The 24830-nt window shown below is 36.1% G+C and overlaps 4 protein-coding genes and 1 pseudogene across 4 annotated transcripts; 1 reads left to right on the top strand and 4 right to left on the bottom strand.

The window, feature by feature from the left end:
• Nucleotides 1-366: 366 nt before the first annotated feature.
• On the bottom strand, nucleotides 367-6340 carry LOC107800739 (proteasome subunit alpha type-7). Its single transcript, XM_016623961.2, has 3 exons — nucleotides 6040-6340; nucleotides 4551-4965; nucleotides 367-709 (listed from the first exon to the last, which is right to left on the bottom strand). The coding sequence occupies exons 1-3, from the start codon at nucleotides 6210-6212 to the stop codon at nucleotides 551-553; spliced, it is 747 nt and encodes a 248-aa protein (XP_016479447.1). The 5' UTR covers nucleotides 6213-6340; the 3' UTR covers nucleotides 367-550.
• Nucleotides 6341-8497: 2157 nt separating this feature from the next.
• LOC107800737 (protein EARLY-RESPONSIVE TO DEHYDRATION 7, chloroplastic) lies at nucleotides 8498-11717 on the bottom strand. Its single transcript, XM_016623959.2, has 4 exons — nucleotides 10503-11717; nucleotides 9733-9899; nucleotides 9524-9608; nucleotides 8498-8895 (listed from the first exon to the last, which is right to left on the bottom strand). The coding sequence occupies exons 1-4, from the start codon at nucleotides 11387-11389 to the stop codon at nucleotides 8709-8711; spliced, it is 1326 nt and encodes a 441-aa protein (XP_016479445.2). The 5' UTR covers nucleotides 11390-11717; the 3' UTR covers nucleotides 8498-8708.
• A 226-nt stretch (nucleotides 11718-11943) lies between these two features.
• LOC107800736 (pentatricopeptide repeat-containing protein At4g13650-like) lies at nucleotides 11944-13752 on the top strand. Its single transcript, XM_016623958.1, has one exon. The coding sequence runs from the start codon at nucleotides 11944-11946 to the stop codon at nucleotides 13750-13752; it is 1809 nt and encodes a 602-aa protein (XP_016479444.1).
• Nucleotides 13753-13989: 237 nt separating this feature from the next.
• LOC107800738 (uncharacterized) lies at nucleotides 13990-15540 on the bottom strand (annotated as a pseudogene).
• Nucleotides 15541-15985: 445 nt separating this feature from the next.
• Nucleotides 15986-24104, bottom strand: LOC107800740 (uncharacterized). The gene is made up of 12 exons (XM_016623962.2): nucleotides 23924-24104; nucleotides 22898-23440; nucleotides 22016-22163; nucleotides 20794-21153; nucleotides 20317-20427; nucleotides 19390-19480; nucleotides 18611-18679; nucleotides 18267-18344; nucleotides 17858-17944; nucleotides 17159-17209; nucleotides 16402-16638; nucleotides 15986-16318 (listed from the first exon to the last, which is right to left on the bottom strand). The coding sequence occupies exons 3-12, from the start codon at nucleotides 22081-22083 to the stop codon at nucleotides 16202-16204; spliced, it is 1269 nt and encodes a 422-aa protein (XP_016479448.2). The 5' UTR covers nucleotides 22084-22163; nucleotides 22898-23440; nucleotides 23924-24104; the 3' UTR covers nucleotides 15986-16201.
• Between the last annotated feature and the right edge of the window lie 726 nt (nucleotides 24105-24830).

Here is a 24830-nt window from a genome sequence, read left to right as displayed (position 1 = left end):
AAAGCACGGGAAAACAAGCCTTTTCCGCTCCTATGTTGCAGCTATTAATCCACAATAAACCTTGGGAAAGAGCACAAACAAATTATTTTTTTGGCTGATATTTCACTTACGTCTAGCCAGTACCGAATAACACGGTACAACATCAACAACAACGGACCCAGTATAATCTCACAAGTGAAGTCTGGGAAGGGTATCGTATACGCAGACGTTACTCCTACCTAGTGAAGGTAGAGAGACTATTTCCAATAGACCCTCTGCTCAGAAAGGGTACATAACTAACACGGTGAACCTTTAAAGTATATCAAGCAATGCCCAAAAAGGGCAGAAACAGATTATTTCTTTGCATGAAAAGAATAAATGAAGATAGCAGACGATGACTTCTTTTGCCCCATTAAACAATATTAACAAATGTCTTGCCCGACTACAAGATCAGTCTTAGAAGCACAAAATATTAGTCAGAGCAACAAGTTAAAATTTAGCGAACACTTAACACTTTTTGATCAAATTGAAAAAGTTCAGGGAACACATTCAGATATGAATTTCAGCAGAACTAGGTTTCTTGGGGGGCCTTTTTGGCAGCTTCTGCAGCTGCTTTCTCTGCCTCGATCTCAGCAACAATGGCATCAATCTCAGCTTCCTCAAGTTGCTTAAGCCCATGCTCTTTTGTCATTACAGCAACTTCTATGTTCTTTCCACCACTTTCAACAACCTGATTCATAGGGAACACAAGTTTAAGATTCATCACAGTCCAAACAAATGCATACAGCCAACTAGTCCCTCAGCAAAGTACAATACCGAAATGTCAACAGGAAACAATCATGGTTTATTTTTTTACGACAGCGATTTCAGGCCACCTTGCGCACACCTTGACTATTTGACCAGATACCTGCTACCTCCCACTAGCACAGGTACCAGATATCTCTAACTGCCAAGGCTTATGTTGACGGGAAACTATCATGTATTAATTCGCTTAAACTAAAATGTAATTTGTCTACAACTTGAATCACAAAGAGTCACGTCCAAGGCAAAGTAAATAGCTTGGCATATGTCAGTCATATGAACACCATAAATATATCTATAATGTAGGTCTTGTTACCGCTTAGTTGAAGAGGTAATTACTCCCAGCAAATGAGCATTTAATGAGGTACTCTTGAGGCAGTTTAAGAAAGCCCAAATATTGCAATAGACACAACTTTTGACATCTATGGACATTCATACGAAGACATTCTTCAAATGTATGCCTGTCTGTAGTATTCAACTGGCCAGTCCTCACCAATTTCGTTAGCTGCTTCAGTGCTTCAGCACACCCACAACATAACTTTAAAAAAAAACGGTGGTACATGCGCCTGTTTGCACACACCTCGCGTTTGACTACCTGCTACACTACAGCCCACAAGCACAAGTGCCGGACACCCCACCCACTAAGGTTGAGCAAATAAGCTCATAAACACTAAGGGATCGTTTGGTAGGATGCATTAGATAAATTAATGCATGCATTAGCTTTGTGTATTAATAATACATTGTTTGGTAGACATTTTGAACCTATGCATTAGTTATGCAGGCATTAGTTATACATCCTATTTGGTATTATCCTATGCATAACTAATGCATAGAAAACAAAACAATGGTATTAGCAATGCAATGGATTTTAATGCATGCATTAGCTTAGTTAAAGACAAAATTATCCTTCAAAATTTATGTTTTATTAAAACATGCTAGTTAGTATATTAATGCAAGTTCAAAATAATTCAAATAGTGAGAAATAAAATTATATCCCTAGTAAATAAAAAAATACTTAGCATATTTCCTTTTTTATAATAAATATTTAATTTTATTTTACAATATATGTAGACAAATAAAATAATTTTTTTAAAACTTTTTCATATAAAAACATTTCTCAACATATGTTTCTTTTAAAAAGTTAGAGTGTGGACTAGATTTGAGAGCATTTTTGTAAGCAAATAATTCTTTTAGAAATTGTGCAATACTTTAATACATCAAACCAAACAATGGATAAGAAATATGTCAGCATAACTTATACCAGCATAACTAATGCAAGCATAACTAATACCAGCATTACTAATACACCATATTCAGCATTATTCTTATGCACCCTACTAAACGACCCCTAAGTGTAATAGCTGGTTTTGAACCTTAGATCTTCTGGTTGTTAGTCCTAGGTCCTATCCACTAGTTGATTCTCTGGTGGACCACAACACAACATAATACTAGGATGGTAACAATTAATGTGTCAGAATTTCTAGACACATTATAAATCTAAAGTATGGAACTTTCACCAATCTCTAAGGTGATGAAGATTATTTCCTCATAAGTTTCTAAAGGTAAGTACTTTACAGCAAATATATGAAAAGTTAATGTTTTTGAGATAGCTATTTGAGGCCTAACTACACATCATGCTTCATCTTAAATGACTTTTCACATCCTCGGGCATCCTTACATCCAAAAGAGAGTTTGTCTATAGGTTTAGAAACTACTAAATTGCATTCATGCTTATTTTTGCTGTATGTTGGGTTGAGGCGGGTTACTACTTGGCAGTCACCTCCAACATCTAAAAATGACTTCCACATACATTCGGACCAACCTTTTCAGCATACAAAGTCCGTAGGCATTAAATGACTTTTCACATCCTCGGGCATCCTTACATCCAAAAGAGAGTTTGTTTATAGGTTTAGAAACTGCCAAATTGTATTCATGCTTATTTTTGCTGTATGTTGGGTTGAGGTGGGACACGACTTGGCAGTCACCTCCAACATCTAAAAATGACTTCCGCATACATTCGGACCAACCTTTTCAGCATACAAAGTCCGTAGGCATTAAATGACTTTTCACATCCTCGGGCATCCTTACATCCAAAAGAGAGTTTGTTTATAGGTTTAGAAACTGCCAAATTGTATTCATGCTTATTTTTGCTGTATGTTGGGTTGAGGTGGGACACGACTTGGCAGTCACCTCCAACATCTAAAAATGACTTCCGCATACATTCGGACCAACCTTTTCAGCATACAAAGTCCTTAGGCATCACATTATCAGCAATAGCGACGTACGCATTTTCTAGAGGATGCCAGGACAGGATCAAAGAAAAAAGCAAGAGAGCTTATCACTTTTAAACAAACAATTTCCACAGGGCCAAAGAAATAACAGCCATGTGATTTCGAACCAACCTGGTCAGCATAAAAGTCATTAGGAATACATTTGCAGGGTTTTCCTCTAGCCATAGGAACAAAGATGCAAACAAGAGAGCCCCGCTTGGAAACAGAAAAAGGTTCTACTGAAATAAACAAATGCATTACATAAGATCTATCCAGATCCCACTCCATGATAAGGTAGCTAGTCAACTTGGCAGTCACTAGAAATCTGAACCATACCTACAATAGTTTTCAGTCATCGAAATCTTCCTCTTGAAAAGAATTCAAACACCTTGGATTATGGCGTTACATAGTACCAAGTGCCTATTTTAAGGCAGTCTTTCAGTAAATGTCAAGAATCAACTGAAATTGTACTTCTACCGGGTAACGAGCCAGAAATTCCCACATAACTGAATATTCTATGCCACTGGCCCCAAATCCGACATTTCCAAAACTCCTGTCCCATAACAATCCTAGCACATACTAGGAACTGCATGCATTATTCTTTTCGTTAAGGTACTAGGAACTGCTTAAATAAACTTTTTTTTCTAAGATAATATGTATATATAGATTAAATAATCTTTTTTCTTTCTAAGATAAAGTGTATATATAGAGTATGCCTTGACCGCTTAAAAATAATGTGAAGTAAAAATTAATTTAGAACAGGAAGTAAACCCTTGTAATAATTCTATAATCTTACAAATATAATTCAGAACTCGCATTTACCTTACAAAACTACGATTGTTTCAAAATATGTCCCATAAAACGGAATGGACAGAGTATTGAACAACTATAATAAAAAGCGTCTTGAGGACATAATTCGTATACAGAAAGCATATATTTACCAACATACTAACATAAACCTTGGCCTATCCACCGTTTAGATCGAGCAAAATTCCACACTACCTCCAGTTATACAAGCAAACAGAAATACACTACATAAATACATTTCATTCCCTAGATATAAGTTTTAACTTCTAGCAATTATAGTTGAAGCTGCATTCAGCCATCGAATTTCACATGTTTGTTCATTACTACCCTTCCTTCAAAATTTTATCTATTTGTTTTTGAACCTAGCTCATTAGTGAAAGAACTGTGTAGCAGTGCCAAAAGTTAGTCATCATATGGTGAACTGAAGAATCCATAGTGAAGTCAATGTGACTTCATATCTGGTCTAGGCAAAGAAGGCTAAAATCTTAAGTCAATCTCCTTACCTCTTAACAGATCAACATTTAGAGCACTAATTTTGCAGGACTTAGAAATCGAGGCATAGTTGATTGACTGAACTATGACGAGAGGAGTTTAAAATGATCCCTTATGTTCTGAAAATTTAAAATTAAGGGCCGATAGAAAAGAAACGCAAGTTCAGAGATACTCAAAATAACAAAGACAGAGATTACTTACTTCAAGCAAAGCACGTATAGCTAGTTTCACAGTTTCCTGGCCAGATGTTTCTTTGTAGTTCTTCTCCAAAAACTCCCGAAGAGAGTTGGAGTTTCTACCAGTCGCATTGGCTTTCCAAGCTGAGAATGTACCCGATGGATCTGTTTGATACAGCGCGGGCACACCGGTGTATGGGTCGAAACCAATGATCAAGGTAGATAGGCCAAATGGCCTTACACCACCACTTTGAGTGTACTTTTGCTGAAGACCAGCAATGTAACGAGTTATGTACTCAACAGTAACAGGATCCTCAACAGTAAGCCTATGACTCTGACATTCAATGCGTGCCCTGTTTACAAGAACTCGTGCATCTGCTTTCAGCCCAGCACAGGCCAATGCAATGTGATCATCCAGATTTACTATCTTTCTTGCTGACCTGCAAAAAGAGAGAGAGAAAAAAAGAGATTAATTAGCTTAGGATTTCAAAGCAGGCAGAAAACTAAATTAAATGCAAGAGGAATATCTATCAATGAGAACACAAGACCAAGGAAATAAAGAGAACTAGGTGTTATGTATTTAACAGCACACATCACCTAATAAGCAATAAACAGAGTAAATAATTCAGCAAATTATACATACAACAGATATGGAAATAAGTGCTCAAACACCTCTCTTTCAACCACAAGAGAGGAGACACCCTTTTCTGCTACTTTTTATTAACTTCATGGAAGATGTCACTTTGAGACAATCCACTTAGTGACAGCTCCTTATTTGACCAAAATAAAGTCTTTACTCTCCTCGATGGGCCTTAATTCTCTACTATTGTATGGGTTGTTTCGCCACTCTCCCTATCCCCAATCCAACGTTGTGGGATGCTGATATCAATAACAATGCAAGTATATTTTAACCAACAAGCCCTTCATAAATAGAGGTGGATTCAGGAGTTGAAGTTTATGGGTTCCTAAAAAAACCTCAAGTTAATATACAGTAGTAACTAGGTTCCCAGTCATATAGATATTTTGTGGGTTTCATAGTATATATTCAGGGTTTCGGCAAAAGTTACTGGTTCCGGTGGCCATATTTGTACTCTAGTTCCGCCTTTGAATTCATAAACTCTATCATTTCCCAACAGCAATCTGTACATTACATTACACACCATTAAGTTCAGTAATTAAAACAGTCAGCTAAACCACTTGCAACCTCCAAATACTGAACCTTCCATTGAGAAACTAAAAAATGATAATCTTTCTCCTTCCAGTTGCACTACCCAGAAACCAAAAGTTTAACAACAAACGGGCACTCTCTTAACGACTACATGTGCACACCCATAAAAAATGATAAAAGAAGTAATAAAAGTAAGAGGTCAAAACCCAGATAATCATTAAACCCTAAATCTCGCAGAATTACAGAGTAAACCTTAAAATTACATTTTTTGATAAGTAAACCTAAAGATTGCATTTTTAGATCTTCAAACCAAATAAATTGCAAAAAAAAAATAAAAAAAATATACCTAGAGTCCTGAAGCTTGGGAGTAGACTTCTTCTCAACGCCAAGGACAACAGTGTCAGTGCCACGTACACCAACGGCGGCGTTACCTTTGCGTACGGCTTCGAGGGCGTATTCCACTTGGAATAGGTGGCCGTCCGGCGAGAACACCGTGATCGCTCTATCATATCTAGCCATGGCTATAAGTAAAAGCTATCGGAAACTTTGGGCTCTGTGTGTTGAAGTTTCTTCCGATCTCTGAGTGTTGCTACTGAATGCTCTTTCCTTCAAATTATTTGGTATTGCCTCACTGATAAAAAGCAATACACACTTCTTGGGCGACAAGCTAATTGAATCAGACGTCAAACTTGGCACGACGTCGTAGCAACCACCATGTTTTTTTCTTTTTTGTTTAGTTCACTTTAATATTATTAGAATATCATTTTTACTTTTTTACCTCTAGTTCTTTTGGGTAAAGAAGTTATTATCGAGTTCGAACTTTGAGAATAAGAGAAATCTTAAGCAGAAATAATTTTTTTTAAAATAGATCTTATGCCAATCGAACGTAAATTAGTAGGGATAGCAAACACCAGATATTATTTGACATAAGAATTTTTTTTCTTTTTTTTCAAAAAAAAATTATTTTTTTTCGAAATCAGCATTTGTTCATAAAATTTTCAGTTTTCACTTAAAAATGAATTTTGAAATTTTTCAAAAATTTAAAAATACTCCAAAAGGTTTTTTTTCAAAATTTTCTCTCAGATCGCTCACAAAACTTCAAAAACAACCCAAAATTATATTCATGTCCAAACACAACTCTAATTTTCAAATGTCATTTTCACTTAAAAAAAAAATTACTTTTTGTTGGAATTTTATAATTCTTATGTCCAAACTCCCACTAAGAAAAGAGGAAATGAAAAAAAAGGGTAAAGAAGCCGCCCTATATTGAAAAAAAAAATTAGCTTGCTTTAGAAAAGGATATATAAATTGATTATTCATAGTCAAATAGGTCTTCATTAATCAGAGATTTGATTCAAACTGATTTCTAACACCATCATTTGAGAAGAGGCAGGATATTATGATTTATTCTAGTACGGTTAGGAACATAATTAAGTACATAAAAATATATTTTCTCAAATATATATGATCATACATTTGACATGAAACCAAAGCACACATAAATTTTTGGGGTTACTTCTCTCTACCATACATTATTAAAAAAGAATTTCTACATACTCAACAGTCAACTGGTAAAACTAAAGATGCTATTGATATCGTATACATCTGTGTTTCTATTTAGACATCTAAGACGTGAATTTGACTATACATTGAGGAAAAATAGATTTCGGATGCAAGTATAAAGAAAGAACAAAATGGTAATATATCAGGATTCAGCAGCGCAAATTTTCATTTTCATTTTAGTGGAAGCACGGCTTTGCGCTATAGTTAGCTCATCGCCATCAAAAGAATCCCATAGAAAGAATTTTTGTCATAAATTTGTCCCAAGGATCTATCGGAAACAACTTCTTTGCTCTTTTAGGGTAGGAGTAAGATTACGTACATTTTACCCTCTCTAGACCCCACTTGTGAGAAATGACTGAACTTATTATTGTTGTTGTTGGTTGTCATAAATTTGTCCCAACCCTCGACACTCTTTTATAAATTCATGAATATTGAATCAATCAAACGCACTTCTAACATAGCCGCGACAGCAACAAGTTCTGTGCTCCTGGCCCCTAGGGGATAAAGTGACAGAATTTTTTTGAGAATACAAGAGAAAAGTCACCGCAAGATTTCCAATTTCCCATTCCTGGCAAGACAAATCCATAAAACTCTTGAAGACTGAACCTTTCTGTGGCAGACTCTGGTGTCATCAAACATTGTTATTTTGCGTTATAATATCCCTATAGTTTGAAGATCCATATTTGCTATAGTAGCATGCCTATGCCTTATCTTCAACGACATTGTGGGATTAATAGGAGCATTAGGATTTTCGGCACTAACCTATAGGGCAGAACTAAAACATTCACTCAGACAATTATTTCCAACTAAAGGAATATCAGTATTTTTACATTTTAAAATATATATTATCCATGCAAAAGAAGATTGGGAGATGGACAAACCAATGGTTTTGTAGCAGGTATAGGTATTTTTAATCATAGAGATGCCACCTATCTAAATATATCAAGGATACGCTGTTAAAGGAAAAAGACATGGGAGTATAATAATGGACTAGAATAATGGCACAACCTAATATCCTTCTTAAGATAGGAATTTCTGAAAAAGAACATCATATTCTTGACAACAACAAGAATAACGACCGAGTAAAATCTCACAAGTGGGTTCCGGAAAGATAGTGTGTACGCAGACCTTATCTACCCCGAAGGGGTAGAGAGACTGTTTTCGATAGACTCTCGGCTCAAGGAGACAAAACATCATATTCTTGAGAGGAATAAATTTATTTCAAGAAAGCTCCTACAGAGTAAAACACAACAGAAAACTGATACTACTTCATTCATGCAAATTCAAACTTCAGATATATATTACATCCTTAATTCACTTAAAGTATCTCTCATGCAAAGACAAATTCTAAACTGATATAGTAATAGATAATACAAGTATCACTCTCTTAAGAAAATTGAGGAAGTTAGCAGCAGTTAAGAGAATGGGAGATGGAACATTGATGTCGACATATCACTTCTGCTTGCTCTTCATCTTAGCAAGATTAGCTTGAGCAGCAGCTTTTGCAACTGTTGTAGGTTTCACTGCACTCTTTGGATTGAGAGCTTTTCTTATCTTAAACACAGCCCAAGCAGTTCCTATAGCATGTCCTGCAGCACCGAATCCGTCACGTGTCATCTCTGCAGCCTGGTCACCATGCCTGTAACAAGATAAGTTCCACCATTAAGCATCTACTGATCCAAGAAAGAACCATACCTTTTGAGGTTTATTGCTATGTGAGACAAAAGAACCCTGCTAGAAAGTGAATCTTATCATCATCCAATTTAACTCTTTTAGTGTGAACATGGCTTAAGGAAGCAAATGACTCGAGTTCAAGTAGTTTAATAATAAAAAGAAAGCATCTTTACACAAATATCCGGTCGGATATACTGTTTTACTTTTCCTAGGCGGTATACATGGATTATACGACTGATTATATATATACATACACTTCCACCAACTATTTTTGGGTGGACGGCTATTTAGGTAAATTCTTCTAAAATACGCACATACACTCACTCACTCTTCCGACTACTATTTTTAGTTTAAACAGATGGGTGGACGGCTATTTAGGTAAACTCTTCTAAAAAAAAAAAGCACTTGGGTGAAGATCTAGAACATCACTCAAGTAAATACAGAGTAGGATACTCTTGTAACACAAGTTTGCGCATAACCTCCACATTTAGGAATACAAATCAACAAAACAAAGAGTAACTCCGCCTCACAATTAGGTTAATAAGGGAAGTACCAACATACGAAATGGTGTTGAGTGCAAAAGCAAAATATACCTCTGTTGAACAAGCCCAGTTGTCACAGTTGAGGTTGTTGACATCACATTCTTTCCAGCGACTTCAACAGCATCGCAAACTTTATCTGTTATAATGTAGCAGAACCAATAATATCAGGAGTCTAGAAAGAAAATAATACAGTTTATGTGCTTCTTAAGAAAATGCTTAACTAATTAAAAAAGAGAGAGAGATCGAATAGAAATACATACTGAATCCATCCAAGGAGGCAAGAACAATCTCTCCAGGAAGAAGGCTAAAGAATTTCTGACCAGCTTTAGAGTTTGCAATGGAACTTGTAAAGAATCCAGAAACCTTCACTACTCCTGAGAGTAAGCCAGTTGCCACTTGCTCCGACATTTTTGTCATCTTCTTCACCCTAAAAGGAACAAAATCAAAATATGCATAAAAATAAGGCAAGAAAGCTCTTGCAATGTGTCACTAGAACAAACTTAGCAAAGCAACACGAAAAATTGATCAAGAGAGTAAAATGCATTACAAGTCTATAACAACTACTATGCCTGAGTTCCAAATTAGATGAGCTAAGCTATGTCAATCCTCACTATTCATCCAACTCCATTTGAACAGAACTTGTCAATTTCAGTTGATCTCGGTCTTTTATCAACAGTATCCCCTTTTTGTTCAAATTCTTGGTATTCATTCGGCAGAAAGGTAGCATAACTCCTATTTATTACCTCTCCTTAAAACTTTCTAGTGAAACATTTTTGTGATAAAAGGTGATTTTTTTTAATTGTTCCTCGATATGGTCCATTTGACATGATAAACACGAAATTGGAAGATTTTTAAATTGTTCATTTATAAATTTCCCCCAAAGCCAATGATAGGTTCATTTCTATATCGAAACAATAAGGTTATTATGCTCATTACTAAACTTGTTGAAGACATGAAATATAACCAAGTTCGGTTCAAATCAATGCTCATTAAAGAGTAAAATTCAACAGAGAAATGCAAAAAAGACTACCTTTTCATCCTTCTCATAGCCTCAGGGCTAATCTCAGAGTTACTCCCCTTTCCCATCCTCTTCATCAACACATCATTTCCCCAATTCAGCCTATCTACAGTAACATCACCACACCACAATATCCCCTTCACCAATTGACCCGACCCGGCTGCAATCAATCTTGCAATACTACTACTATAATCTTCAACATTCGGAGCCAAAGTAGTCCAATAAGCAGCAGAACTCCTCTCCATATCCTCTTTTTTCTTCTCCATTTCTTCTGGTGAAACATCCTTTGCTGACATCCACCATTTTTCTTCAACTCCTTTATTATCCTTCTTCACTTTCTCCACTCTAAAAGCACTGTACTTTTCCAATACTAAATCCAACTCCTTTAGTACCCTTTCTTGTCCTTTTGATGCTATAGTTAACCCATAGTTGAGTAAATTATCTTCATCATTTGCTTCAGAAGGTGTTCTAAGAGTGAAGAAATAGTGAGATTCATCAAGTTTTACAGCAGCCTCATCTTTGGCTAAAGGCCATTGGATTTGATCACCGACACGTGCAAGAACAGCAACAACGTTGTCACCTTGTTTAAGTTGAACAATTTCGAATTCACCACTAGCGAGTTCAATACTACGTTCTTTGTCAATCAGATGGATTATTGTACCTGGGATTTTGACAATCACTTGTTCTAACGAAACAAAGTTGGAATTATTATCAGGCTGATTGGTTTCAGTTTCTGGAAATAGATTTTCTGCTAGATCTTTCATGTCAATAGTGGGGTGCAAAGAAGAATTAGAAGAAGTTGAGGGATTCTTTTGGGAAAGAAATGGAGAAGTTGATTCTGGGTTTGAATCAATGACTTGTGGGTATAGTTTTGGGGGATTTGAATTTTGAGAAGACATAGTAGTTTTTTTGGATTCTTGATTTCCCAGTTTGGAAACACAGAAAGGAATGAAATTTGTGGAAAATCTGAGATGGGGTTTGAAGATTTCTAAGTATTAGCTTAAAAAGGAATGAACTTTATAAAAATTTGAGATTGGTTTCGAAGATTTATGCAAGATTTAACTTAAGGTATAAGAAAATGGAAAAAAGGCGGTTCTAAGGTTGAAGACGAGTTGACGTGGCATGCGACGTGGCTTTATATGTAAAGCCAGTGTGGAAGCCGTGGAGATTCTTAGCCTTTTTTTGTGGTAAGAATTAAGGAATAATTTTTTCCGCCGTGTTCTGTACTGTAAAGCAAATGTCACTTGAGGACGTTAAGTTAACTGAGGTTTGACTAAAACACCCTTTTCTTTTCTTTTTTGCTAAAGAATATTTACTGATGTTTCTTGATTCAGTTAAAAAATATTCCCGGGTAATTAAAAGGATTATTCCATTATGCAGAAGTGAGTGTTTCTGTTCTGCTAGGAAGTATGATTTATATGAATCGTCAAGAATCCTAAGTGAGTATATGAAAATGGGAAGAGTTAAACATGCAGATAATCTGTTTGAGAAAATGCCTGAGAAGAATGTAGTTATTTGGTCAATCATGGTCCATGGTTATTCTAAAAATGGGCTACACAAAAAATCAGTTGAATGCTTCATCTCAATGAGAAATATTGGTTTAATGCCAAATTCATTCACCATTGTAGGTATTCTTGTGGGGGTCTCAGAATTGAGGGACTTAATACTTGGTCAATCAGTTCATGGACTGATAGTGAAGTTAGGGTGGGAAGATTATTCATTTGTTGGCACTTCCCTTCTTGAGGTTTATGCAAAATGTGGAAATATCATTGACTGTAGTAAGATCTTTGAGAACTTAAAAGGTCAAGGTCTTGTTCCATGGAATGCAATGATCAGTGCATTTGTACATAATGAACTCTATGAAGAGGCTTTCTTGTTATGCAATAGGTCTCGGAAGTCTGGTTTATTTCCTGATTCAATGACAGCATTGGCATTGATACAGAGCTGTGTGGCTATGGAATCTAAATGTCTTTGTGAATCGGTTCATGCTATGGTTTTAAAATTTGGTCTTGTATCTCATGTACAGGTGAATAACTCACTTCTTTTTCTGTACTCAAGTTTGATGGAGTTACCTGCTGTTTGGGAAATTTTCAATCCAATGGAAGAGAAAGATGTTATCAGTTGGTCAACAGTGATGAGTTTACTGGTTCACCTTGAATATGCTTCGGACGCTATAAAGCTTTTCTTCCATATGAGAGATTCAGGGAATGAGTATGACAAGCTCGTCCTAATGAATCTGATTTCAGCTTGTGGAACTTTAGGGAACTTGAAGATGGGAAAATCTGTCCATGCTCAAGTAATAACTCATGGTTTTGGATCAGATCTTCCTCTACTTAATACAATGATTACTATGTATGCAAGATGTGAGGACTTGAATTCTTCAAAAACTGTTTTCTATCGATCAACTATGAAGAGTATGGTATCATGGACATCTATCATTTCAGGACTTCTCCATAATGGAAGGCCGAGAGAGGCACTAGATATGTTCGTTCGCGTTAGAATTGAAGAAAACATAATCACTGATTCGGTAGTTCTGGTGAGTGCACTAGCTGCTGGTGGTGAAATGGTTGATTTGGAACTCTGCATGCAGCTTCATTGCCATACTATAAAAGCTGGGCTTACAAATTATACAAGTATTCAGAACTGTCTCATATCAACCTACTCAAAGTGTGGGGATGTTGAACCTGCAAACAATGTTTTCGTGCAAATGGCATCTTTTCGCGATATTGTATCATGGAATGCTATTATAAACGGATATGGTATCAATGGCCACGGAGAAACTGCTCTCTCCCTTTTCTATGAGTTCAAAAAGACGGGAGGAATACCTGATATTGCTACTTACTTGATCATTTTGAGTGCTTGTAGTCATTCAGGATTGGTTAGCGAAGGGTTGTTGATTTTCAGCCAAATAATAGAAGAAAATAGAATCAGAGTTGGTGCAGAACATTATAGCTGTGTAGCTAATTTGCTTGCCCGGGCAGGGTATTTACCTGATGTAAGTAAGTTCAAGGATGGAGAAGGTAAGGCTATTTGGAGGGCTATATTAAACGGATGCGTGCATAATGGTGATCTAAGATTAGCAGAATTTGCCGCGAAAAAGTTTGATGAGCTGATTCAAAAAGATTCTGGTCAGCTTGTGTTACTCTCAAATCTTTATGCATCGGTTGGGAGATTTCAGGATGCAGAAGCCTTGAGGTTGAGCATGGAGACTGAGAAACTGATTAAAGATCCAGGATTCAGCATTCTCACTGGAAATCTATAGCACGTTGGTCGAATCCAAATCAGGTCATCTCAATTCTCATGAATGAATAAACTTATGCAACTTCAGATCATGAGGAGCTGTTGTAACCAGCTTTCAGAGGCAAAAAGGATTAAACTTTGATAGCAAATCTGTTCAAAGAGTGATGCTTTCCAAAGAGAATAATAGGGTAAACAAAAAAGGACAACAAGCACATCAAAAATCTGAACTATGAATTCCTAAAAAATCAAAATTGAGAGATAGGAAAACAAAAAACATCAATAATATCCAAATAAAAACAGGTGATGCAAGATTTGCTTCAAAACAAAGTCTTTAAGGCACAGCCTGCTGAATACTTCAAAATTGAAAGAATCTGTTATCAGTAAAGCTCTCAACAACACTAATTATTCTTATGCTCTTATTTGCTTCTCTTACTCTTTGCCTTAAGTGACCCATCTTTCAGCTTTTTCCCAAGCTTAGTACTCTTGTTCTTCTTTCCATCTTTCAAAGACAACTTACTTTTGTTTTGTTGCTCAGCTTTTCTCAGCTTCTTCGCCTTCTTCTCACCATTCGACGCACTAAAAAATATACTACCCTTCTCAGTTTTCCCCTTTTTTACTTTCTTAACTCCATAATCCTCACTCTCCTCAATGTCTTCATCACTGCTTTCCTCTTCTGCATTACTACCAACGACATCACAATCACTTCCCAATTCATCTACTACACCAGTGTCAAAGTCCATATACCTAACTTCATGAATCCTCCCTTTAGTCTTCCCGTTCTTTTTATCCGTCCCCTCGACTTTCCTGCTACTAGTCTCCTTAACCTCAACCAAACCACCAATCACTTTTCCATCACTCTCCTCAGCAACTTCTTTCACCTTAAACCCCTGAATCTTGAGTTTGATCTCGGGCAACGCTTGATACAAAGGCAATGCTAAAGAATCACTAAGTCTCAAATGCAAGCTTCTCACACCACCCCATTTCTTAGGCACCACTTCAACAACACCCTTTATTGCTTCCTCCACATTCTCAACAATTAATGCACTTTCCATTGAAACCTTACCAACCTTCATTACACAAAAAGTTCCAGTCTTTAAGTAAAACAACCCACACCCACAAGCTCTTTCCACTTGCTCTTTCCAATTCTTGTGCGTCAAATCCAAAGGTAAAGGCAGCTTCTTTTTCTTGAAAAATTGCTTACCAAGTAGCTTAGGAAGCAAATGAACAATCCTTCTGTCAACCAACAAAAGATCATATGAATCACAAAGTTTTCTTTACGCTTCAAAGGGCTTGTAGTTAGACTTAAGCTTTGAAATTTTGATGACTTTAGTAATAGGTATGTTTTGGGATTTAATGATCTTTTTTGCATCATCTGAAGTGAGTTTTGAATTGGGTCTGTCATCAATGATGAGGCAAAGCTCAGAGGAAAAAGGGTCGTGAATAGGGTGAGGAAAAGGGATTTTGAAAGCAACGTACGAGGTTTTGGTGGGATTTTCTTGAGAGTGAGGTTAAGGTAGATGAAGTCATCTTGTGGGAGTAATTGGGGTTTTTGGATTTTTGATTTGGAATTTTTCCATTTGAGAAGGGCGTCTACTGCCTTCTCTATGGTGGCGCGGCTCACTGTGGCGGCGGCGGTGGCGGCGGAGGAGGGTGGAGGAGACTCCATTGGGATTTTTTGAGGTTGAGGCTGAAGAAACTACAAAACCCCGGCTAAAACCCCGTTGTGCTATATGAACAAGAAGTAGGAAAATGATATGGACGTACCCTATACTTTTCAAATTTGCAAAGACCACCCCAAAGAACCTCTTTTTATTTTGGTGTGTGTGTGGTTGTTTTGACTTTTGAATTAATTAATGTTACTTACAATATTAACCGTCTAATATAAATACACAATAGGATTATGGATTGTAATTTGATCTCTACGACGAGGACAAAGACTTCCGTCAAATTTAATATTCATCTTGTGATATTAAATGGTTCACTAATCTATCATTGCACATAGTTGTAGTTGAAAATTGAATTGGACTTATAAGTAGTTCAACTCTTCACTTTGATATGATTTCCAATTTATAATCAGACGATTAACATGGAGATTGAGGCTCTACTTCTCCTCTATAGGTTCCGAGACTTGCTCAATGAAGCATCATGGTTAAATGAATTCTGGATTAAGCTTCTGTGTGGAAAACGGACACCGCCATTGGCCAATTTAAAGTTTAAGATAGCTATAAATAAGTGCGATAAAGAAAACGAGTAAAAAGTCTAAAAACACTAAAGACTAAATGAATGATAGTAATTGGATGAAATTGCATTTGATCGATTGATTGTTTGTTAATCGAATTTCGCTAGAGCACGGTGTGGTTTGGAGAGAAAAAGTACAAATAACATCAAGTTGAAACAAATATGAAGCAACACCAGGATTCTAAATCCATGAAGTAGAGACAACAACGATGCTATAATTTCCTCATCTTCTCTTATTCAAGCAAAGAATTCCAAAGGAAGCTCTTTTCTGGGTATACATTAGTTAGGACTGACTTCAATCTGCTCGTTTCCACCTTTTGAATATCAATTGCCAGAGTCATCGATAGTTGCTGATAACAAACAAATAAAATCAACTGCGTGAAAAGCTTAGAAATTACTGGAAACTTGAAACTAATATGAAGAAGCATAATACCTTTTTGAGCCACATCATATAAGTTGCAGCAAAGGTTGCTTGAGCTTGATAGTCCTCAAAGTCACTATCATATACATTTGTGCAGGAACGGAATAGTTCTAATTCATTATCTATAAGTATGTCAATGTCAACTGTCCTAATGTTTCTCTGGTTAGAAGACAAGGATCTATCATCATCACCGCATGCAAAATATCTTATCCAGCATGTCAAGAGGAAACGGCGATGAAGCCACAATGCCTGACAGGAAAACAATAACATGAGACGGGTTTCTTTCAAGCTTTCAAGCTTGTCAGAATTCAGAATATCTTCATGAAGCAAATTAAAGAAAATCGAGATACAGATAACAGATAAAGCACTTAGGACAGATGCAATCAAATTTTGTGCATGGAACTGATCATATTTTTTACATTGAGGCATCAGATTTGGGAATCTATAACAAAACATCAACATGAACATTCTATTGATCTCATTAAGGAGTATTATAGATGAAACAGAAGACGATTCAAATGAAGATAATCTCCATAAATTTCCAAGAGATGTGTGTATATCCACTCCAACACCTTACTGTCAAATTAGACGTTTCACTTACTTTTGTAAACCTACATAACTTAGTGTGCAACATTAGATGATTGACAGGAATGCCACGACTCTACATGCACCAAAGAACTGTCTGCCAAGACTTCAGGAAACTTTCAAACATCACTAAGTCATATAACCAAAAAAATTGTTATTGTGAAAACCAGTGTGATATACATACCTCTCTCCCCACATAACGTTTTATCAGCTTCTCCACCCAGTTGAACTCATCCTACCAGCAGACATTGAACCCAAAAAGAAAAAAATTAGCAAATTGCAAGACGCGGCTTCGTATTTGTCACTAGATGATTTACTGTTTTCAGAACCAACAAGAATGAAAAGTAACACATTTTCAATCCAGATATTACTTCAGGATTTTGGCATTTAACACTAAAAGCTTCAGAACTAGTTGAGCATTTTACTAGAACTTCCCCACCTCCACATCAGGAACTTTAATTTTCGATCCTTTTTTTCACACTGATCATTCCTGCAACACCGTAATGCAGTTTACTAGATAAAGGCATTTTAGTGGAACTCATAGTTGGCTAATTAAGGTTGAGCCTCTGTGATTTTCTGAGGAGATTATTATGAAATTTTTTAGTGAAAAGCATGTAGTTTTCAAGGCTTCTCCTATAAGCATCTTCTGAGTTCATTGTTAAAATAGAATCTTTACACAAATGACAAATGCCATTCTTTTTTAAATTATTATAATTATATATAGGGTGTAGGAGAAGGGGAAATGGGGGAGGGGATTACATGGTGGAGAATCGAACCCTCACCAACAAGGTGAAAGTTCAAGTAACCAACCAACTGAACTACTAAGATTCCCCGACAAATGCCATTCAATTTTGAGGAAACAACCACATGAGCAAAAGCATACCTTCAACAATTCATGAAGTTCTGGATGAAAGCTAGCATCTCGACCCTTGTTATGCTGTGATTCTTCAAACAGACGAAGCATCAACCGCTGTGTAGACCAATGTACCAAAATAAACAACATTATACCTCCATGCCTTCCTCTATTTGAACTTTGAATGGAACAAGCAGTTTCAGAAACCGTTATATATTTTATGGGACTAGGTTTGATAGGTTCTTTCAGTGTTACCAAGCAAAAGAGACAAGCAAATCAAGATTCTGATGGAAAAAATTCTAACATATATTACAAATGGACATCAGTAAAGCTTTTCACCCTCTATAAGCAAAGGGCAATTACACGATTAGTTCACAACCAGCCAGCAGCATTTGCCAAAAGCTAAGACGAAAATAATAGCTCCGTGATGGAAACTCACCGCACGGTAATGAAAGCAAGAATTATCAGCAACATGGAGCACAGCCCAGTGCCGTGACTTGTCAAACTCCTGCAGCACCTGGATGCATGAATTGAAATCCATTTGTTAAGAATTATATATACCATAATGTATATATAATAATTCAAAGAGATGAGTGCCGCGGAGATGATTGGTTGGGGCTTAAGAAAATGAGCCCATCTTCAATGGAAGATCAGGAATATGTAAGACACTTTATCACAAATCTATAAGAGACTATGACCACTGACAAAACTTTGCCTTCTCTGCATAGCCAGTGAAATGGCAGGAAGTCGCAAAAGAAAAAATACCACGAACCTTTCACTCACCTGTTCCGCTGACATGTAGGAAACTAACCAGCAACGGTGATTCCATGCACGATAGTTCATTTTTGATCTCTGTAACAACAATGAGAGCCAACTTAGATCTCAGGGACTAACTTGCAGTAATGAGTACAAACATTGGAAATAGATTAATCCAAGTCAGAGTGGATGAATACAAGTGAGCCAGTAATTGTTCTTCAAGTTTAACCAGAGGTCGCACCTAACAAAGCCAAAGTCCAAACTACCACATAACCCCCCCCCCCCCCCCAAAAAAAAAAAAAAGAGAGAGAGAGAAAGAGCTTAAAGTTATTTGGAAGGAACTTCAGGTATTAGAATTACCAAAATAATTGAATTATGACATTAGTAGGAACAACTTGGACATTAATACATCCAAGTCATTCAACTACAACACTTGGTATGAGCCCACCTATTCCGGCCTCAGTGGGCAGAATTATCTCAGTGAAGCTTGTGAACTGAACAAGTTGTCAACATGTGCACATTGGTTCAGACAGCACAAATATTCCACACAAAAAAAGTAGATTTCCGGGAATGATAAAGCTTTTTTTTTTTTTTAAAGACCCATCTGTCAGAAAATTATCATACGTTTTCTATGATAGAACCAAAGTACTTCAAGAACAGATATAAATATGAACCAGTAATTCTCGAGAGAATCCGTGGAAACATTCCTAGTATCAATGATAGCCACCTTGTAATATAACACTCAAATATTGATCCACCAATAGTCTATATGTATGCAGTTTTCACGGTATGATCCAAAATAAGACCTCAGCCAGTTTTTTCACTAACTCGGATTCTCTTTCCATAATCTCTTGCAGATTTGAACAATTTCCAGCAATCATCTTGATCACCCACCTCCTATCAGTAATTAACAGTAATAAGCATCTCGAACTACTGATCATTGAAAGGGTAAAATAAAAATTCATTTCAAATTAACTCCCAGAAAAGACAAACACCAACTTCCAAGAAACGATTAAAAAAAGTTGTATTAACCTCAATTAGAGAAATATGTGTGTCACTACTTTCTTTTTTCTTTTTCTGTGATGCCTTACTAGCTTATGTTCAAATCCAAGTAGCGTATTTTTCTCCGCGGATGACTGATCATTGAAAGGGTAAGATAAAAATTCATTTCAAACTAACTCCCAGAAAAGACAAACATCAAGTCACCAACTTCCAAGAAACGACCGAAAAACAGTTGTATTATGTGCGTCATTATTTTCTTGTTTCTTTTTCTATGATGCCTCACTAGCTTATGTTCCGATCCAAGTAGCATTGGGCAAATTGAACCTTAATCCCCCCCCCCCCCAAAAAAAAAACGCCCCTTCGCTCTTAAAATTCAATTTTTTTCTTTCATACCTAAATTTACATACAACTGGAGCATGTGACTCTAAACATTCCCCAAAAATCATAATCACAAAAAGGGGATTTGAGACCGCAGATATGCCAATTCATCATATGCCATTACCATGCTTCATCATTAACATCCAAGCATGAGCTTATTGTAAACAGGTTTTCAAAGTTCGATACGATAAAAACAATCTTGAGCGACCAGAGATAGCAAAAGAGAGTGAATTGAGAGGTTCATCCATGTAACAGAATGGACACACAAACCAATAATTAAAAAGAATTTGCGCATAGCAGGCGCTTAGTGCACCGGGCTGCCCTTTTTACATATGAGAAGAGAGGTATGTTACCTTTGGCTCCACGTTTGTTCACTTTTAGGTGAATGCGAGAGAACCGCAGCTGAAAAGATAAGCTCATTCATGAACATGGACAAAGACTGCTTCTTTGACAAAACTAGCTTCCTGGGGGAAAAAACTTTATATGGTCAGGACTAAAAAGTTTCTACTGATCTTTTGCCGATATATATCATGCGCTTTAACTCACAAAAGAAAGACTTCTTTAAGGATGTTAAACAGACACCATAGCTCTATGAGTCAACCATTAAATTTCGCTTTTGTTAAAAAAACTCAAACCATTAACGCTCGCTATTTCCATTATCGTGGAGTCTTGTATTGTCCTTCAGACTAAAAAAAATACATTCTGCTCCGGAGCTACATTTTCAAGATCAGATATCCATAGAAGGTATGTATCTGGTCAAAAAGCTATTGACAGCTGTCACCATTTACAACGAACTGAAAAAACAAAACTTTTATGTGTTCAAAACAAACCTGGAATTCCACGCTGAGCCAAAATCACTACTTAGAAGCAAAAGTGCCCTGCTGTGCTTCATCAATTCACTTTCGAGACTAAGTGGAGAAGATGAGGGACAAGTTGAAGCACTTTTATCATCTCTCTCGTTGTAAATGCTATGGTACACTTTATAACTTTTATATGCATCCACAAATGCATTTTTAGCCGCAACATAAAGCGGAAAGAGAACCCTAGTTGAGATGCCCAGCTTATGATCCCTAGCCCAGAAAATTGTCTCAAAACTTGACTTTGGCACAGAACCAACAGATGTTGAAGGAGTCCCAATATCCTCATTTAATGCAGAAAATTGGGATGGGTGAATGAACCCTATTTCATCACTGGAAACAGGAGATGCATGTCAGATTGCTAATGACAGCATCACTCTTGAACTCAACATCTCAATAAGAGTAAAAATAAATAATAAGAAATATGCAGATGTAATATGTATAGTTAAAAAAATGCTAGGGAGAAGAGTACAAGAACAAAAGTTTATCACCTTATCTGAAAGGAATAATTGAGTGACTATTTGGGAACATTCTTAAATAGAGATATCTTACAACAACAACAACAATTATGCCTTAGTCCCAAACAAGTTGGGGTTGACGATATAGATCCTCATTTCTTTCTGTGAGCTCAACTCATATCATCATCATTACAAAAACAGCAGTTCCTTCTTTCTTGTTATGATTTTTAAGCAATAGAGCTTTCTTTGAGAAAAGAGGAAAATTCCTTATCGTAATACTACATTTAAGCAATGACATCCTATCCAAATGTACAAGTTGAAATGATTTAAGTGCTTCAAAAATAAAGAAAACACCGCACTACGTTTCAAAAAGATGTATAGTACAACAAAAGTACGCTAATGTCTGAAAATGTTTGTATAGCCTAGAAATCTACAGCTCTGAACAACAAATGGTTTATCACACTCAGATGACTCATGGGCTTCCATTGTTGGACCATCGTTGGTAGCTCATGAGACAGTTCTCCAAAAATTACATCACTCCACTAGCCATATTGTTCAGAAATAGAAGTTAAGAGTCACTCCACTAGCTAGGTTCATACGACGCTACAGTAAACACTCCAACAATGGTCTTATTGATTATTGATTCAAACAAACAGAAAAGGAAAACAAAATAATGGAATATTATCATTTAAATAACCATTATAATTGCGTCCATATACAGAGAGGGTGAGACTTACATCAGAGGATCGGACCCCAATATGCCCTCTAATTGATTCAGAAGCTCCAATGGACCAGGCTCGTCCATCTAGAATTGGTTTCTAACTACAAGAGCTGTTTATTCCCCAAATGTACGCCGATTCCTAGAATTGGCTGCTGACTCCAAGACTATAAAGAAGTGGATAAAGTATTAGAGTTGCATAGGGAGATATAATTTAAATTATGAGACAACTTCTAAAAGCAAACTATTTAAGGGACCTATAATTGAGGATTGGCTCGAAAACTCAGCATTCACAATGATCCAAAATGCTCAGACTCATGAACAATTTAGCACATATAAAAGAATAAACGAAAAAGCTACATGAAGGCGAGGTGGCAACCACATCTGTCAAAATTCCCAAAATAACAGATACAATTTAGGAACACTATTGCACCCGCTATTTATTCATTAGTTTAAGATGAACTGATACTTTGGAATTTCAATTTTTGCAACTGCAAAACTAGCATACACTGTCAGTGTTCTACACTTATCAGTCATTATTAAGGAAAATATTCTTCTTTTTATAGGAACAGATTAACAGAAAACTATTGCACCTTGGTTTCAATCCAACTAGAAGAGCAACACAGCCTAAATATTCTCCTAATGATTTGAGTTTTCATATTTTCTTAAAAACAATAAGTCAAGTAAGACTTGAGGCCAAATCAATCTCTCTGATAAAGTGAAACACAAGTACAATATATGCCAATTTCTTCAGCATAAATTTCTTTTTAGTACTGTGATTTACTAATTCATATAAAGTGTCATCCACTATCATAAACAATGTCCAATAAGGACGCTTATGGAATTAACAATATAGCAAAAAAGAATTAATTGGATTCCATTTTCAAAAGAAAAAACTTACAAAATTGCCTCAAGGAGAGAGCTTGTGAGCAAGATTTAAGGCTTCTGGGATTTGCACAGATGTTTCAGATGAAAGCAAGGATTTTTCTGCCTCATTACAGGACATCTTCTTTCTTTATTTCTCACTGTTTATTATGGTTTTTTATTTTTTTTAAAAAAAATCAAACAGATTTTAATACTTGAAAGTTATAAACAAATACCTGAAACACCAAAAGATTTTTTAATTTTTTTTATGTTTGGGCGTGAGGGTAGATTTGATTTGGACGGCCCAGATTCATAGGCCCAATAGATCCACGTCTTTCTCTTACAGCTCTAGCATTTGGTTTAGGCCTAAAATACAAAATTGACCGGTCTGTTGAAACTAATTGCATTTTTTAGCCAAAAAGTGTGTGCAGGACGGATCTAGCCTATTGAATATGGGTTCCCGTGAATCCAATAACTTTTGCATATACCCCATTACTCTTCAATCAATCTTGGGGGCACCAATGGTTAATACCTGTGATGTCTCCTTCTGAAGGACTCGTATACAAGCCACACCCCAAACCTGCATTCACGAGTCCAATATATGATTCACTAACTATTCATAAATATTTGATTGTGAACTCAGTTACTTATTGTATATTTATTTAAAGTCGTTATAGGAAACCATAAACTTTAAATCTTGTATCCCTATATATATATATATATGTATGGTCTAGAGCTTTGACATGATCTAAGGTTTTTGTGTTCTCCGGCACAAGTTTAATAGATGGAGTTGAAATTTGAGGTAATCTTTTCATTAAAAATGAGGGTTATTAGGTGGATTAATCTCATTATACTAAACCAAGGTCTTGTTTGATATCTTTATATGTGGATGTGAATATGTTATTGCATTTTTGCTAGTTTTGGAGTGTCACTTTCTGGATAAATTCATTTTACTATTGTTAGTATAAGATTAAGGATTGTACTATTGTAGTTAACCTCAACGACTAGGACAAAGACCTCCATCATATTTAATATTCAAATTGTGATATTAAATAGTTCTTACCTATTGTTCGACTGTCGTTTTTCTCATTTTTTCCTCCGACCGCCGCTGCCCTAGCTTTCTGGCAATGTCCAAAAGGAGCAAGTTCCAAAAAAAAAAAATTCAATTCTTATTTGGTGTTATAGCCGTCAATGGTTGTTGTCCTCCTTTGATCACAGAAACTGTTCATTTCATTTAATTACTAGTACAAGTTATTCTCGTGAAGCTAGCCAATTGTAATCCTTCAATCCCCCCCCCCCCCAACCCCCTACCCCACCCAAAGGAAGTAAGAAGAAGCTTTTTAAGAGAAATAAGAGAAAAATGTCTAAAGGTTGTGACCTCTTATTTTTGAACTTGTTATGAAATAAAGCAATTTAATAAAATAAAATAACAATAAGAAAAGTTAGGTTAAGAACAAATGTAGTAGAATTCTTTCTTTTCTTTTTCTTGGTGTGTTCTTTACCAATATAAATTGTCATGCTTTTATAGGAAAGAAAAGGTAACTTAAAATCTATCTTGCATAGTGTAAAGATAGATATGTTGTAGGAAAATCTATCTTCACACTATTTACATCATGGAAATATATCCATACACTATTTACAACAATCCCCTTGGATTTTTCATGTAAAACGAAAAAAATGACTCATAGACCTCACTAGGAAAAAATCCATTGCGAAAAAATCCTAATAAAAGAAAAGAGTACATAATTATTTTCAATATGCATTACTTTATGTCTCATTAAAAACCTTACCAGGAAAACCTAGTGGGATAAAACCTTGGTTAAGGAAAAAAGAGTGCAACACATATTTTACCACCCCGATGAAAAAATCACTTAATGTCTCGAAGACGGCGCATTCCAATCTTATATATCAGCTTTTCAAATATTGAGATTGGTCATGCCTTAGTGAACACATCAGTTAAATTATCACTT

Source organism: Nicotiana tabacum, chromosome 7 (genome assembly GCF_000715075.1).
Source record: "Nicotiana tabacum cultivar K326 chromosome 7, ASM71507v2, whole genome shotgun sequence".
Classification (NCBI taxonomy): domain Eukaryota; kingdom Viridiplantae; phylum Streptophyta; class Magnoliopsida; order Solanales; family Solanaceae; genus Nicotiana; species Nicotiana tabacum.
This window is presented reverse-complemented; position numbering and strand designations above follow the sequence as displayed.